The sequence below is a fragment of the Mesoplodon densirostris genome, chromosome 1 (assembly GCF_025265405.1).
Source record: "Mesoplodon densirostris isolate mMesDen1 chromosome 1, mMesDen1 primary haplotype, whole genome shotgun sequence".
Classification (NCBI taxonomy): Eukaryota; Metazoa; Chordata; class Mammalia; order Artiodactyla; family Ziphiidae; genus Mesoplodon; species Mesoplodon densirostris.
The window spans coordinates 63,671,930-63,687,047 of NC_082661.1; the positions used below are offsets into that span (position 1 = coordinate 63,671,930).

Here is a 15,118-nt window from a genome sequence, read left to right on the forward strand (position 1 = left end):
GCCCTCCTACTTCCTGTCTCAATGAATTTGAAGACTGTAGTTACCTCCTATAAGTGGACTCAGACAATATTTTTCTTTTTGTGACTGGCTTATTTCACTGAGCATAATTACCTCACGGTCTGTTCATGTTGTAATATGTGTCAGAATGTCCTTCTTTTTTCAGGCTGAATAACATTTCATCATAGGTATTCACCACAGTTTGTTTATCTCTTCACCCATCATGGGCACTTGGGTTACTTCCTCCACCCATCCTTTCATTCCACAAATACTTACTGAGGGCCTACTGCTAGCTTCACAACAGACACAGGGCTAAAAAGATAAATACACACCATTTCTATCTTCAAGGCACTCATGTCAAGGTCTAGAGCAGACAAAGAACAAAACGCATTACAACTAAAGCACTGGTGGCTTGCCCAAGGCACTAAAATTTGCAAACACAATAATGAGTAGAGCATTTTCTCATTTTCTACTACTGAGGATAGAAACAGATTTAAAAAAGAAAAACAAAAACTTGATTAAATGTGAATCAGTATCCTCATTTTGAGAATGATTTTTCTTTGTTTTCTCCCCCAATTGTTGTGACACATGCAAAATCGATATATGTTTGTAACCTCGGTGGGTTTCTCTTTGACTTTGGCTTTGCTTTCTTTGGTGGGTTCCAGAGTAATTAGTGATTTGTAGCCAACAAAAAGGAGATGCTTTATAGGGCGCCTGTGCTCAGCGGAATATAAAGCAGTCTTTGAACAAAGTTTTTATACAGAGCTTGGAATACTTTGGGTGATGTTTATTTTACATTAAGTGGGAAAAGTAGGCTTAAACTTACAGAAATAGAAAAAGAATGGCAAATAGAAAAAGAATGGCATCAAACTGATCAGTGGAGTTGTCTCTGGGAAGAGAAATAAAGGGGAATTTCCGCTTTCATCCTATACTTTTCTGTTGGCTTACAACAGAAATGGATTCTTGTATTATGCAAGTAACCTAGAAAAGAAGAGGTTAATTTTTTTTAACTGAAGAGCTGGTATGATTACAATCAATTTTTAAAAAGTGGAAAAAACCCCACAGTAATCAAACCATGTCTTAAAAATAGTAATATCTTGTTGCTAGGAGTATAAGGGTTGCTTTGTGACATTTTCTTCCCTATATTTTGAATGTTTCTATAATAAGCATATATTACAGTGGGGAGCATGGCAAAACTTTCATTTTCTTTTCAAGTTGCTTGAGCTGTTAGCCCAAGCATTTGAGACTCTTGGAAGGTCTTAGAACATGGGAACAGCTCAGGTCCAAACCCCCGTGGTCGCCACCTACCATTTCTGTGCCGTCTCCCACATCTCTGGGCCAAGAGGTGACATTTCTCATTCCTCATCTAGCTCAGTTCAACACCAGGGAGACTTAGTGTTGGTGACCCAGACCCATTTCTCAAGACCTAATGACATGAAATATGGGGTGAGGTGAGGGCTAGGGCCATGCACCTCTTCCAGGGCATCTTTCTTTCCACTTTAAAGACTTCCTTGCATCCTTAAGCAAAATCAGATTGTCAGATCACATTCTCACTTATCCCAGATTGTACCCAGAATCAAACTTTGTGAATAATTTCAAGGAGACGGGTCATTGAGAAGCTCAGACAAAGCAAGGACAGGTCGGGGCATCCTGTATAGCCCCCAGGGTCCATCCTGTCCTCCTTCCTGGCCCAGAATGATAGATGAAGTTACCAAATGAGGTTTTGCAAGGTTCCTCACACAGCCAGAAGGACTGAAGTGATGAGGCATCTCCATTTTATTCTCTGGAGCACTCTATAGCTTCCATGATTTTTCTGGGACTCAAACCTCACACGTACTGCATTTATTTTCTATCAGTGATCCTTTAACCAAGGACATCCTGCTGAGGGCATTCAAGAGATAAATCTCTTCATTCTAACAAATATCACTAGTGTATCTGCCCAGAGGGCCAGTTGTCAAGGAGATCCCAGCAGCTCACTTGCCTTCCTTTAATTCCCTCAGGGGCATCCCTCTTCCTAAATAAGTAAAGCCAGCTACTTTAGCTCCTTCCTCCCTGGGGCCCAGCGAGCACCAGGTTGTATGTGTGTGGAGACGGTGTGGTGATGAAAAAGAGAAACAGCCTTTGACACGTGGAAGCTGGCCTGGCACTGGTAGGAAGGCCTTGGTGTTCTCCTGTGGACCACAACTCCAGGACAGTGACATCAGGTAAGGTCACTGTGTGACCATGACAGCACTCCATGTGAACAGACAAAAGCAATGTCCAAACCGCACACACACAAATGAAGTGACCCAATATCCATTCATTGTAGCTCCTATGAGTGACTGCTGCTTCTTTACCAATTACAGCTTCAGCTTTGCTTCATTCTTCCAGCATGATAGATAAGATTTATTAAGATTTCCTATCACAGAATTACCCCCTTCCCCTCTGCTTCCTGGCAGCAAAGCCAGCCTCCTCGAACCTTTGCCAAATCTCATAAAATAAGCCTGAATCTTACAAGTCCTTTCTATCATCCTCAGACAGAGCCCCGCCCTGACCCTGTGGGTCCCTATGGTGAGCGCTCAGTCTTCTTGTAAAGAGCAATACACCCACCTTGTTCAACCACATTGTAGTGGATGGTCTTGGGGTTTGGGGGAGGTATTGACGGTAACCCACAGTCTGAATGGGACATTACAGAATCGAAAGGTCTGTAAAAATCATCATCCCTTCATCAGTGTTTATGCCTGACAAGTTCCCGGAGCAGCTTCTGAAAGACATGATTTGTTAATAAGCAACTTTCCGTGTTGAGCTGGACGCTCAATCTGACAGCTGTTTTCTGTTTGCCTCCTTAACAGGTGACCTGGAGGCTCAATGCATGCAGGCTGGGCACAGATATCAGGATTCAAGGTCACTGGTATGTCCTCCCCCTTCCTCCCACTCAGCTCCTTCCAGCAGATGCCGTTACCTATCCCCCGAGAGTATTCCCTCTTGTTCACTTCCCACCCCTTCTCCCTACCTCTGACCCACCTAGGTAGGTTGTCTCCCGTGCCCAGAAGTCATGCCAGAAGGAGGAAGGAGGGGGCACGAACACCACAGAGCACTCACTGTGTCCCAGGCGCTGCGCTTGGTGCTCACCTTGTATGCATCCAGTTTAACTCTCACACCAGCCCCACGGGGAGTAGGGGTACAATCCCCTGCTACTGAGGCTCAGAGCTTAGTAACTTGCCCAAAGCCAGTCAGCAAGTGGCACAGCTGCCTTAGGTCTGAACTCTGCTCTCCCTGCTAAGCAATGCTGCGTCCCACAGGAACTGTTAAATCACGTCCCTACCTATCCGCAGAACGAAGTGGGTCCTAACAGAAAGGAGGACCCAAGACCCCAGAGGGGTTGTCGTTTCCCTGTAGGTCACATGAGAATTTGAAGACCAGAATAGGGACAGAAAGTAAGTGGAATAAGAGGGGATGGGGCAGAAAGCGTTAAAGTCTTATGCTAAAGCGAAGAAAACAAACAAAAAACCCAAAAAAGATATATTTGGTGGTTAAATCCATTTTGTATGTTGTCAGCCTACTTGAGGCTTCATAACTCTGTAATGTCACCTCTCTCTAAACCTACATCCTTCCCATAAATGACAATTATATTTCAAAGTCCCCATCAATGCAGCAACATCACTTTCGTAATGTGTTGCTCCCTGGGGAAAGTGTTCACATCCCAAATCCTCTTCCCTAAAAGCACTTGAATCTCAAGGGGTAATTACACTCAGTCTGTGAATTTTCCTGCTGTTATGTCCTGCGGGGCAGCTTGTCTTGTACCAAAGAAAACGCACAGGTTAACTCAGCTATGAAGTCTCAAACTTGAGGCTACTGGAAGCCTGCATTGAAGGTGAAGACTGCCACCTAGTGGAAGAAGGGAGTAATTGTCAGGGTTCACTGAGGCAATTAGGACTTCCCTAAGTAGGATCTTAAAATCAGACTCTTCCGGCTGAAGGAAAGCTCAGAAATCATTGATTCATCAATCTGGCAAATATTTATTGAGCATATACTATGTTCCAGGCGCATTTATGAGTAAGTAATATACACCAGTGAACAAAATACACAAGGGTCTCTGTCCTGTGAGAATTCCATTCTACCAGAGCAAGACTGACAATAAACCAATTTTCAGCAAGACTGACAATAAAGATCATTAATGTTGTAGAGTATCCTAGAAATTTATAAATTCTATTAAAAAAAGGAAAAATAGAATAGGATAAGGGTGTCAGAGGTTATGGGGGAGGAGGTGTCTGTTTTTGGCATTAAACAAGGAGGATAGTAGATGACCTTTCAGCAAAGAATTGAAGGAAGCAAAGAACTTAGTCATACAGACATCCAAGCAAACAGCTTTCTGGGCAGAAGGAACAACCTTCCCAACAGCCCGAGTGCCTGGTGTGTTCAAGAAACAGTAGAGAAGCCAGTGTGGCTGGAGCAGAGTGAGCAAGGTGGACAATAGATAGAAATGAGGTCAGAAAAGTGATGCTGTCCCACTGAGCAGAGTTTCATAAGCTTCTACTCATGGTGAACTGAGGAGCCATAGAGGATACTGAGCACAGGAGGTACATGATATTACTTAAGTTTCAAAAGATTTCTCTGACTGCTTTGTTGAATATAGTCTGAAAGAGGGAACAGGCAGAGAACGGTAGACCAGTAATCCGGGCAAGTGCCCATAGTGATTTGGACCAGGGTGGTAGCAGTGGTGATGGTGAGAAGTGATAGATTCTTGATTCATTGTAAATTTCCTAACAGATAGGATGCATGGTGTTTGAGAAATAAGGAGTCAATGATAATTCCAGGGCTTGGGGCCTGAGACACTGGAAGGATGGGGTTGCCTTTAACTGAGATCGAGAAGGCTTTGGGTTGAGGTATTGATCAGGATACATAATATACTATGTAGTATATATTATAACATATGCTATATATGAAATGCTACATATTATATACTATATATTAAAATTATATTCTACATATTATATCCAAGTGGGATATATACATATATATAATTATAGGAATGCAAAAATGGGAAATATTGAGCCATAAATTTAACAAACTATATGCAAGACTTGTACTCTGAAAACAAAACATTGCCGAGAGAAATTTTTAAATGACTAAGGAAATAGAGAGATATCCCATATTCATGGGTTGGAAGGCTCAATATTAAGATGTTAGCAAATCACAAATCAAAATTTCAGCATGCTTTGTTAAAAATACTGGCAAGTTGATTCTAAAATTTATGTGAAAATACAAGCTAGCCAAAGCAATCAAAGGAAAAAAAAGCTGGAGGACTTATATTATTTGGCTTCAAGACTTGCTAAAGAGCTTCAGTGATCTAGACAATATAAGAGTTGTGAAAGGGTAGCTATAGATCAAGGAAATAGAACAGAGAGTTCAGAAAGAAACCCATACATACATGGTACTGTAGAGTGAATTTTGTGTCCCCCAAAATTTGTAAGTTGAAATCTATTTCCCAAGGTGATAGCATTTGGAGATGAGGCATTTGGGGTAATTAGGTTATGAGAGTGGAGCCATCATGAATGGGATTAGCATCCTTATAAAAGAGATCCAGAGAGCTCCCTCCTCCCTTCCTCCATGTGAAGACCCAGAGAGAAGGTGGCCATCTTTGAACTAGGAAGTAGGTTCTCAGCAGACACTGAATCTGCTGGCATCTTGATCTTGGATTTTCAGCCTCCAGAACTGTGAGAAATAAATTTCTGTTGTTCATAAGCCACCCAGTCTGTGGTGTTCTGTTATGGCACCTGGAATTGACTCAGACATGGTCAACTGACTTTCAGGAAAGGAGTCAAAGAGATTCAGTGGGGAAGAGAAAGCTTTGTCAATAAATGATACTACAGCAAATAGGTTTTTCATATGTGAAAAAAAATGAAATTTACCCTTATTTCACACTATACACAAAATTAACTAGAAATGGATCAAAGACCTAAAGCACAGTTATATAAGAAAAAATGAACAAGTTGGACCGTATAAAGATTTAAAAAACAAACTTTTTTTTTTTTTTTTTTTTTTTTTTTTTTTTTTTTTTTTTTTGCGGTACGCGGGCCTCTCACTGTTGTGGCGTCTCCCGTTGCGGAGCACAGGCTCTAGATGCGCAGGCTCAGCGGCCATGGCTCACGGGCCCAGCTGCTTCGCGGCATGTGGGATCTTCCCGGACCGGGGCACGAACCTGTGTCCCCTGCATCAGCAGGCGGACTCTCAACCACTGCGCCACCAGGGAAGCCCCAAACTTTGTTTTTTAAAAGAATCCATTTAAGAAGATGAAAAGGCAAGTCATAAAGTGGAGGTAAATATTTTCAGGATACATCTGATAAAAGACTTGTATTCAGAATATATAAACCACCTACAACTCAATGATAAGAACTAAAACCTAATTTTTTTTTAAGATTGGGAAAAGATTTGAATTCATGCTTCAATAAGCCCATGAGATAATGTTCAACATCATTAGCCATGAGGAAAATGCAAATTAAAACCACCATTAAAATACCATGCAGGGCTTCCCTGGTGGTGCAGTGGTTGAGAGTCCGCCTGCCGATGCAGGGGACACGGGTTCATGCCCCGGTCCAGGAAGATCCCACATGCCGCGGAGCGGCTGGGCCCGTGAGCCATGGCCACTGAGCCTGCGCATCCAGAGCCTGTGCTCCGCAATGGGAGAGGCCACAGCAGTAGGAGGCCCGCGTACCACAGAGGAAAAGGAAAAAAAAAAAAAAAAAAAAACCACTGCAAACCCATCAGAACACTTCTAGCAAGGAAGAGTAACAACTAGAATATTCATACCCTGATAATGAACACATAAAACTATACAATTACCTTGTGAAACAGTTTAGTAGTTTCTTAAATAGCTAAACTACATGGTTCAGCTATTTCATTTTTGAGCATTTACCCAGGAAAAATGAAACCACGTGTCCACACAGTAACTTGTACACTAATATTCATAGGAGCTTTATTCATAATACTGTATCCAAAAAGTGAATATAAGCCAAATGCCCATCAACAGATGAACGGATAAACAACTTGTGGTATATACAAACAATGGACTACTATTCATCAATAAAAGGGAAGGAACTATTAATACATACAACAACATGGGTGAATTCAAATATATTATGCCAAAAACATGAAAGAAGCTAGAGACAAGAGTATGTAGTATGTGATTCTGTTTATATAAACTTCCAAAAAATGTAAAATAATGTCTACTAACAGAAGGTAGAGGTACCCTACTCAATGTCAAGACATTAGTAATTTAAACAATGTGGAGTGGTATAGAGAAAAATAGATCATAAAACAGATTAGAGCCCAGAAGTGAACTGATAGACCTGATATGCAACAGAAATGGCATTATAAAGCCCTTGATAAAGGATGGATTATTTGATAATTGGTACTCGCACAACTGACTATCCATCTGTAGGGAAAAAAATGAAATTAGGTTCCTACTTTATACCACACACAAAAATATATTCCATATGGATAAAACGCTTAATGAAAATCAAACATTTAATATTTTTAGATTATATGTGACAATTTTGTTGCCTCTGGTAGAAAATAAGTTCTTAAATAACACACAAAAGGCACAACTATAAAAGATAAATATGATTACATTAAAATCTTCAGTAAGACAAAGGACCCAATAAATAAAGTCAAGAGTCAAACCACAGATTGGGAGAACATATTTGCAATCCACATAACTGACAAAAAATTAGAATCCTGAATGTATAAAGAAGAAAAACAATTCAATACAAAAACAGTCAAAAGACAAAAATAGGCATTTCACAAAAGAAACCAGAATACCAATTAACACATTAAAAAATGATCAATTATGTTAGTAATCAGGGAAACAAAAATTAGAGCCACAAAGAGATAAGTAAAATTGTTTGACAATTCCAAGTGCTGGTGAGGAGGTACAGTAACAAACAGTAAATTCACACTGCTTTTGTGAAAGGAAGTTGATACCACAGAGTTGGAGCCCTGTTTGGCCATATGTAATGTGGCAGACACTGTTGCTTCCCAACCCAAATAGATATTCCTCACCCTTCTTCCCTACTGACAAAGCATGTCTCCTATTATAGTGATTCCAAATATCAAATACTCACTTCGCAAGCCTCCTCTACAGTTTGGGCAGCCATGTGAGCCAATTCTGGCTAATGAGATTCAAGGGGAAGCACAGAGGCAGTTGAGAAGGGCTTCTGGGAAAGATGCTATTCCCTGATAAAGAGACTTGCAAGGAGGGCACTCTTGCCCATCCTCCTGCTCTCTGTTCCTGGGTATCACTCTCTAAGGACATAATGCCTGGAACTGCAGATGCCACCTTGTGACAAGAAGCTCAAGGATGAAAGCCACCCTAGGGAGATGGAGGAGTGAAAGGTCCTGGGCCATCAGTGAGCTGATGAATCTACCAAGGACCACCCCAATTCTGATATCTTGTCATGTGTATATATAAAAAATCTCTTGCTTTAAACCTCTTATAGTTGAGTATTCTTTTACTTGCAGCCAAAAGCATCTTAATTGGTACACCCATTGTTATGGGCTAAATTGTGTCCCCTAAAAGATGTTGAAGTCCTAACTCCCAGTCCCTCAGAATGTGACCTTATTTGGAAATAAGATCTTTGCAGAAGATCAGGTTAAGATGAGAGTAAGGGTGACCCTTAATCCAATATGACCAGTGTCCTTAGAAAAGGAGGAAACTTGGATCCAGAGACAGACACACACAGAAGGAAGAACATGTGAAGACACAGAAAGAACATCATCTGCTAGGCAAGGAATGCCCGAGGCTTCTAGAAATGAGAGAGTCAGGTAACAGAGTCTTCCTCACAGCCCTCAGAAAGAGCCAACACTTCTGACACCTTGATTTCAGACTTCTGGCCTCCAGAAGTGTGAGACAATAAATGTCCACTGTTTAAGCCACCCAGTTTGTGGTATTTTGTTATGACAGCTCTAGCAAATTAATACACCCAGTAAAGGTGAAAATGACATACTCTATGAATTTGGAATTCTGCCTCTAGGTAAACATCTTAGAAAAAAATCATAAGCGCAAGTAGACATGTATGTTTTAGCATTGTGTATGTCAGCAAAAACTGAGAATAAGGGAATCTGTTAATAAGTGTAGGTTACAATCATTCAGCAGGGTACTACACAGCAGTTAAAATTAATGAACTAGTGCTCATATAGCAACATGAATAAATCTCTAAAATAATGTAATCGAAATCACCAAAACCTATTGATAAGTGGAAAAAGCAAAGGTTATTCTACAGGGCAAAACCACAAAACAAATACAAATTAAAATTAAAATTCAGTAACATCTTCCCTTATCAGATTGGCAAAAATCAGAAAGTTTGAAAACATCTTGTGTAGTGAACGTATGAGGAAATAAACTCTCATTGCCTCATGAAGAGAATTGCCTCATAAAGAGAAATCTGGCTATGTTTTCAAAATGTAAAATGGTATATTTTTTGACTTAGTGATTCTGCTTCTAGGATTCTATCTTACATCTCCAAGTATTTTATTGCAGCATGGTTTGCAATATATTGCAAAAGTTTTAAAACAACCTAAATGTCCATCAGTACAAGTCTAGAATATGGTAAATCTAGACAGGGGAATATTATTAGAATGAGAGAGAACTACATTGATAATCAAGATAAACTGTTAAGTGGAAAAAAGTGAGACAGAGAAGAGAGGATGTGTATAGAAAAGAAGAATATATGAATATATGCTTATACAGTCAGAGAACATTTCTAGAAAGATACAAGTGAAACAAGTAGTATTTGCCTCTGAGAAAGAAGAAAAGAAAATTGAGGGAAGAGGTATTTTGATTTTTATCTATAGCATGTTATTTCTTTAAAAACTAGGGAATAAAAGATCTGACAGAAATATGACAAAAGTTTTATTGTCTGTTAATTCTGCACGATGTGTAAATGGCTAGTTGTAACATTGTTCTATGAATATTTCAGTGCATTTAACATTTTCATAATTTAACATGTTTAATTTTTTAAGAAAAGAATGGAGAGGAGATATGACCAGGGCAATAAGGAATATTGAAGAAGGAGAATGGGAAGAATGAAGAAAACTAGACCTGTCAAATACAAAAAGTACAATTTTTAGCTGTAAAGGGATATGTTCGGGCTTCCCAGGTGGTGCCGTGGTTGGGAGTCCGCCTGCCAATGCAGGGGACGTGGGTTCATGACCTGGTCCGGGAGGATCCCACATGCCGCGGAGCGGCTGGGCCCGTGAGCCATGGCCGCTGAGCCTGCGCGTCCGGAGCCTGTGCTCCGCAGCGGGAGAGGCCACAGCGGTGAGAGGCCCGCAAAACGGCAAAAAAAAAAAAAAAAAAAGGGATATGTTCATAACCTTGGTTTCCAAAGCACCTTTTAAAATTTTTACCAAGAAGTATTAAAACATGAAATCAGATCCCCAAAATGCAATTAATTGTCTTTCATCTGTCTCACATACTCCTTTGTAGTTTTAAATCTCTCCCAGTTTCAACTGTATGTCTTCTGTCTTTCTTTACTCCTAAAGAATCCCCAAGGAGATTTCATTACTGCTCTAGACAACTTAATTCATAAACAGATGTCTACTCCTAGAAACCAAGATAATGCAGGAAGCAATTTTATTATGAATTTCACAATATTTACACCATGAGGTACCAAAACCAGAAATGACTTTATAACATTTGCTTGTTAGTCATAATAAGAGAAAACAAACCTTTGAACTATATCAAGACAAACATGGACCATGGCCAAGTAACTGCATTGGGGGAATTGTTAATATCTCTTCAAATCAAGCTTTACTAATTGTTTCAAAACATCCAAAGACTAAAGATGTAGGCAACTTTCTGCTATATGGATATGTCATGTTTGATACAGCAGGTAAGAAGTGGAGAATTAAATTTAGCAATTCTTGAAATGCCTCATTATGGAAGAAATTTGAATTATGTCTATAAAACTACTAAGCTAAAGCCATTCATTTAAGCAGGTATATAGCCTCCTTTTGTGAAGCTCCTTACTTTTTTTTTTTAATTGTGGTATGCCCCACTATTTAGAATTCCACTAGGGGGATTAAGTGATTTTGTTTTCTTCACTATATTTTAAAAATATTTTTCCAAGTAGTCTAAAATGGGCATGTTTTACTTTTATAATTAGAAAAAAATGTCATTGGAAGAAAAAAGAATGTTATTCTCATGCTCTATTTATTCTTCAAGTTTCTGACCTCAGTTTTCACTTTACTTTTTGTCTTTAATAACAAGATTCTCATCATCCCCCCCGCTTCCAGAGCAGGTATTTACTGGTGATATTTTTTTGAAAAAGATGAGCCCCCATTCCCCACTCATATCAACTATGAAAACTCGTGGATATAATCAATTCTTCCCTTCCAAGCCCTTAGTCTTTGAAACACACACACACACACACACACACACACACACACACACACAGGAAAACAATTCTTGATTCATCTCTCATTCAGTTTCCTGTTTTGTTCTCACCATCTTGCATCTGTTCTTTCCACCACAGTTCATTTAAAGAAAATTTTGTCCTGGTTGTTTTCTAACCTGATCTAGGTCTAAGGCAAGAAATAGATCTTTAACAGCAAGAAAAAATGCATGACCACTTCGAAATTCATTTATTGCAAAAAATCTCTTAACTGACCAGTATTTAACTGAACCACTTTCTGTTCTCTCTGTACAAGTTGCCTATCTCCCCAAGAACTTTCATTTTCATTCACTTGGTTGTTTATTTACCTATTCTTGAATATGTTTATGCTTGTTGTTTTTGCTTTAATTATATGCTTTCATTAAGTTGTTCATAAATAAATTGGATAAGTGGAAAAAGAAAAAAACATGTTTTCTATGAAAACTAAGTTGAATTTTTTGGTAAAAATGACCCAGGTGAGTCACTTTAAAAATGTTGCTGAATTTGATATTGGTAGGACAATTGTCAAAGACCTTAGGAAACTGTAGAAATCTAGAAGCATTCTTTTTTTCATATATATAAATTTACTTATTTTATTTTTGGCTGCATTGGGTCTTCATTGTCACATGCAGGCTTTCTCTAGTTGGGCTTTCTCTAGTTGCTGCAAGCAGGGACTACTCTTTGTTGTGGTGCACGGGCTTCTCATCACGGTGGCTTCCCTTGTTGAGGAGCAAGGGCTCTGGGTGCACAGGCTTCAGTAGCTGTGGCACGTGGGCTTAGTAGTTGTGGCTCGCAGGCTCCAGAGCACAGGCTCAGTAGTTGTGGCACATTGGCTTAGTTGTTCCGCAGCATGTGGGATCTTCCAGGACCAGGGATCGAACCTGTGTCTGCTGCCCTGGCAGGCAGATTCCTAACCACTGCACCACCAGGGAAGCCCAGGAAGCATTCTTTACTTAGACAACTTCTCAGTGGACTTTAAAGAAGCTGGCTCTCAAACCCCAATTTCTTCCATCTTGAATCCCTCCTTATCCATCCAACCAGCACACTATTTCTGCTCTCCTTTCCAGCAAGACCCCTGGTGAGAGCTGTCTATGTACAGTCTCCAATCCCTCTCTTCCCATCTTTTTCTTGAATCCATTCCAGACAGGCTTTCACCATGACCACTCTTCTAAAACTGATCTTGTCAAAGTCATCAATCCATTGGTCAATTTTCAGTTTTCATCTTACTTAACCAGTCGGAATCACTTGAATAAGACAATTAACACTTCCTCCTTATAAAACATCTGCTTGAATTTTTATGCACAGTTGACTTCCACACTTATATCTCCAGCCCAGACCTCTCCCTAGTACCCTAGACTCATAGAAACCAGCTTCCTATTCAATATCTGCACTTGAATGACAATGGACATTGCAAAACTACTATGTACAAAGCCAGACCGGTGGTTCCTTTCCCAACTTGCTTCATCCCAGTCTTTCCCTTTTTGATAAATGGAAATTCATTTTTCTGGTAACTCAGCCCACAAACCTTGGAGTTTTTGTTGTTTCTTCTTTTTCTCTACCATCCCATACACAAGTCCATAGCAAATCACATGGAATCTACTTTCAAAATGTATCCAGAATATTTCCCCTTCTCATCACCATCCATCACTATCCAAGTCGCAGTCACCTCTCACCTGAACTGCTACAAGAACTCTAAATGGCCTCCATGCTTCTGTCCTTGACCCACTACCATCTATTTTCAACCCAGCAGCCAGAAGGATCCCTTTAATAAGGTGTCAGACAGTGGTACATGCTCTATAAATCACTATTCATCACTAGTGGATGTATCCTATATCCTAAGGACAAAAAGAACCATAAAGACATTTAGATATTTTGTTAGTAATAATAATAAAATACATACATATAATTATTTGTATATATGAAAGCAAATACATAATTATGTTAATGTTATTAGGAACCAAGCTTTTTAGGGTCAGAGAAAATAGATACAAACATAAAATTTAGGAATTCCCTGGTGCGTCTCAGGGCTCATCCCCTGGGATCGCGGGTGTTTGGAGGCAGAACTGATCTCAGGCACACGATGAAAATCGCGGCTCCCCTGCCTGCCTTTGGCAGCCTGAGAAGCAACTCTTTACTTCCCAGCTTATTCTGCTTTATGTACAACTTCGAAAACTGAGTTTTCCGGGTGAAACCAAGCCCTGAGAATAGAAGTCAAGAAAGCGTTTTACTATGGGGAGAGATTAGAAGCTAGCTGGGAGAGGCCCCGAGGAACCTTCCGGAAAGTTCCGTAGACTTATGTGGGTGGTGTTTTTAGGATTCTGGGTGCAGGTGTTTTTAGAATCTGAACGGATTCATTAAGCAGATGCGCTATACTGTGTGTTTATCTTTAAAATTTTTTTAAGTTGTTACTGCTTTGTTTTGGTTTGTTATTGGATGCTGTGGTCACATTCATTTCAGGGCGCACAAAAAGACTCGGGATGCTGTTTTATAGTAATGAATGAAACTAACTTCAGTGATCGGGCCCTTCAGACACCATCCTCCCACCTCAGGCTCCGCAAGCCACTTCACCAGGTGTTTGTAACTGTCCGGGGCACTTTTGGGTCAGAGATGGCGAACGCAAACCCCATGAAATGTAGGAAACGCCAGCAACTCCCCGGCTTCCTGCCCGAGTGGGGCTGCGGTCCCAAATGGGGCCGGGCTCCGGGCGTCTCTGACAAGTGTCCACCAGTTGAGCGCAAGGGCCAAGGAGCAGCACGCTCGCCACCGCCCGCCTGCACCTCTGGGGACTGGCGCACGGACTCTCGAGCCCGGACTCCCTACTCAGCACTGCCCCGCGGGCTCTCAGCTGACTCGGAACAGTCGGTGCTTTGTTTCAGGCAATCCAGACGGCTACTCGGAGCGCACTGTCCGGCTGTGCCCAGCTGTGCCCAGTCACCACAGCGCGCGGTGCCCCGTCATGCGCCAAAGACGCCAACTCACCTGAACTCCGGCTGCACCAACTGCATGTAGTTGTAGCATCGCTCCAGGATGATTTCTTGAAAATGGGCAGTGGTGCCTGTCCCATTCCACTTCATGTGCTCGGACGAGCGGCGCCACATCCGGACTCCGACCACCACCGCGATGACCACCCCCACCAGAAGACATAGAAACATGCAGAGACAGATCTTGGCTTTCTTGGGTCTGCGGTCGGCCATGGGGTCCAACGCGGGTCGCCCGTGGGGAAGTTGGAGAAGAGGCTGCTGGAGGCTGGGCAGGCAGGGAGGAGAGAGCTAGCTCGGTTCTGAAACTGCACTTCCCCTTTATCTCTCACTTGCCTTTTCTCCGCTTCCTTTCCCACCCCCATTCCCTCCTTCAAAGTTCTTCGATCGCGGTCGCTCGACCAACAAGGATTTCAAGGTCTTAAAAAGCCTTCGTGACCACCTAGAGGGGTGGGATAGGGAGGGTGGGAGAGAGGAAGACGCAAGAGGGAAGAAATATGGGAACATATGTATATGTATAACTGATTCACTTTGTTATAAAGCAGAAACTAACACACCATTGTAAAGCAATTATACTCCAATAAAGATGTCAAATAATAATAATAATAATAATAATAATAATAAAGCCTTCAGCACCTACTACAGCCGTTCACTTCCCAACTTCTGAGCAGAAAGCCACCAGTTTGACCTTACTTGGCAGGCACTCAAAGAACAGACAGAATACAGCCTTAT

General features: G+C 41.1%; 1 protein-coding gene across 1 annotated transcript in view; it reads right to left on the reverse strand.

The window, feature by feature from the left end:
• CD38 (CD38 molecule) overlaps positions 1-14,602 on the reverse strand; it is a 36,569-nt gene extending 21,967 nt beyond the window's left edge. Inside the window, exon 1 of the mRNA XM_060085032.1 lies at positions 14,388-14,602. Within this exon, the coding sequence (XP_059941015.1) occupies positions 14,388-14,602 (215 nt within the window). The remainder of the gene's footprint in view (positions 1-14,387) is intronic.
• Positions 14,603-15,118: the final 516 nt, after the last annotated feature.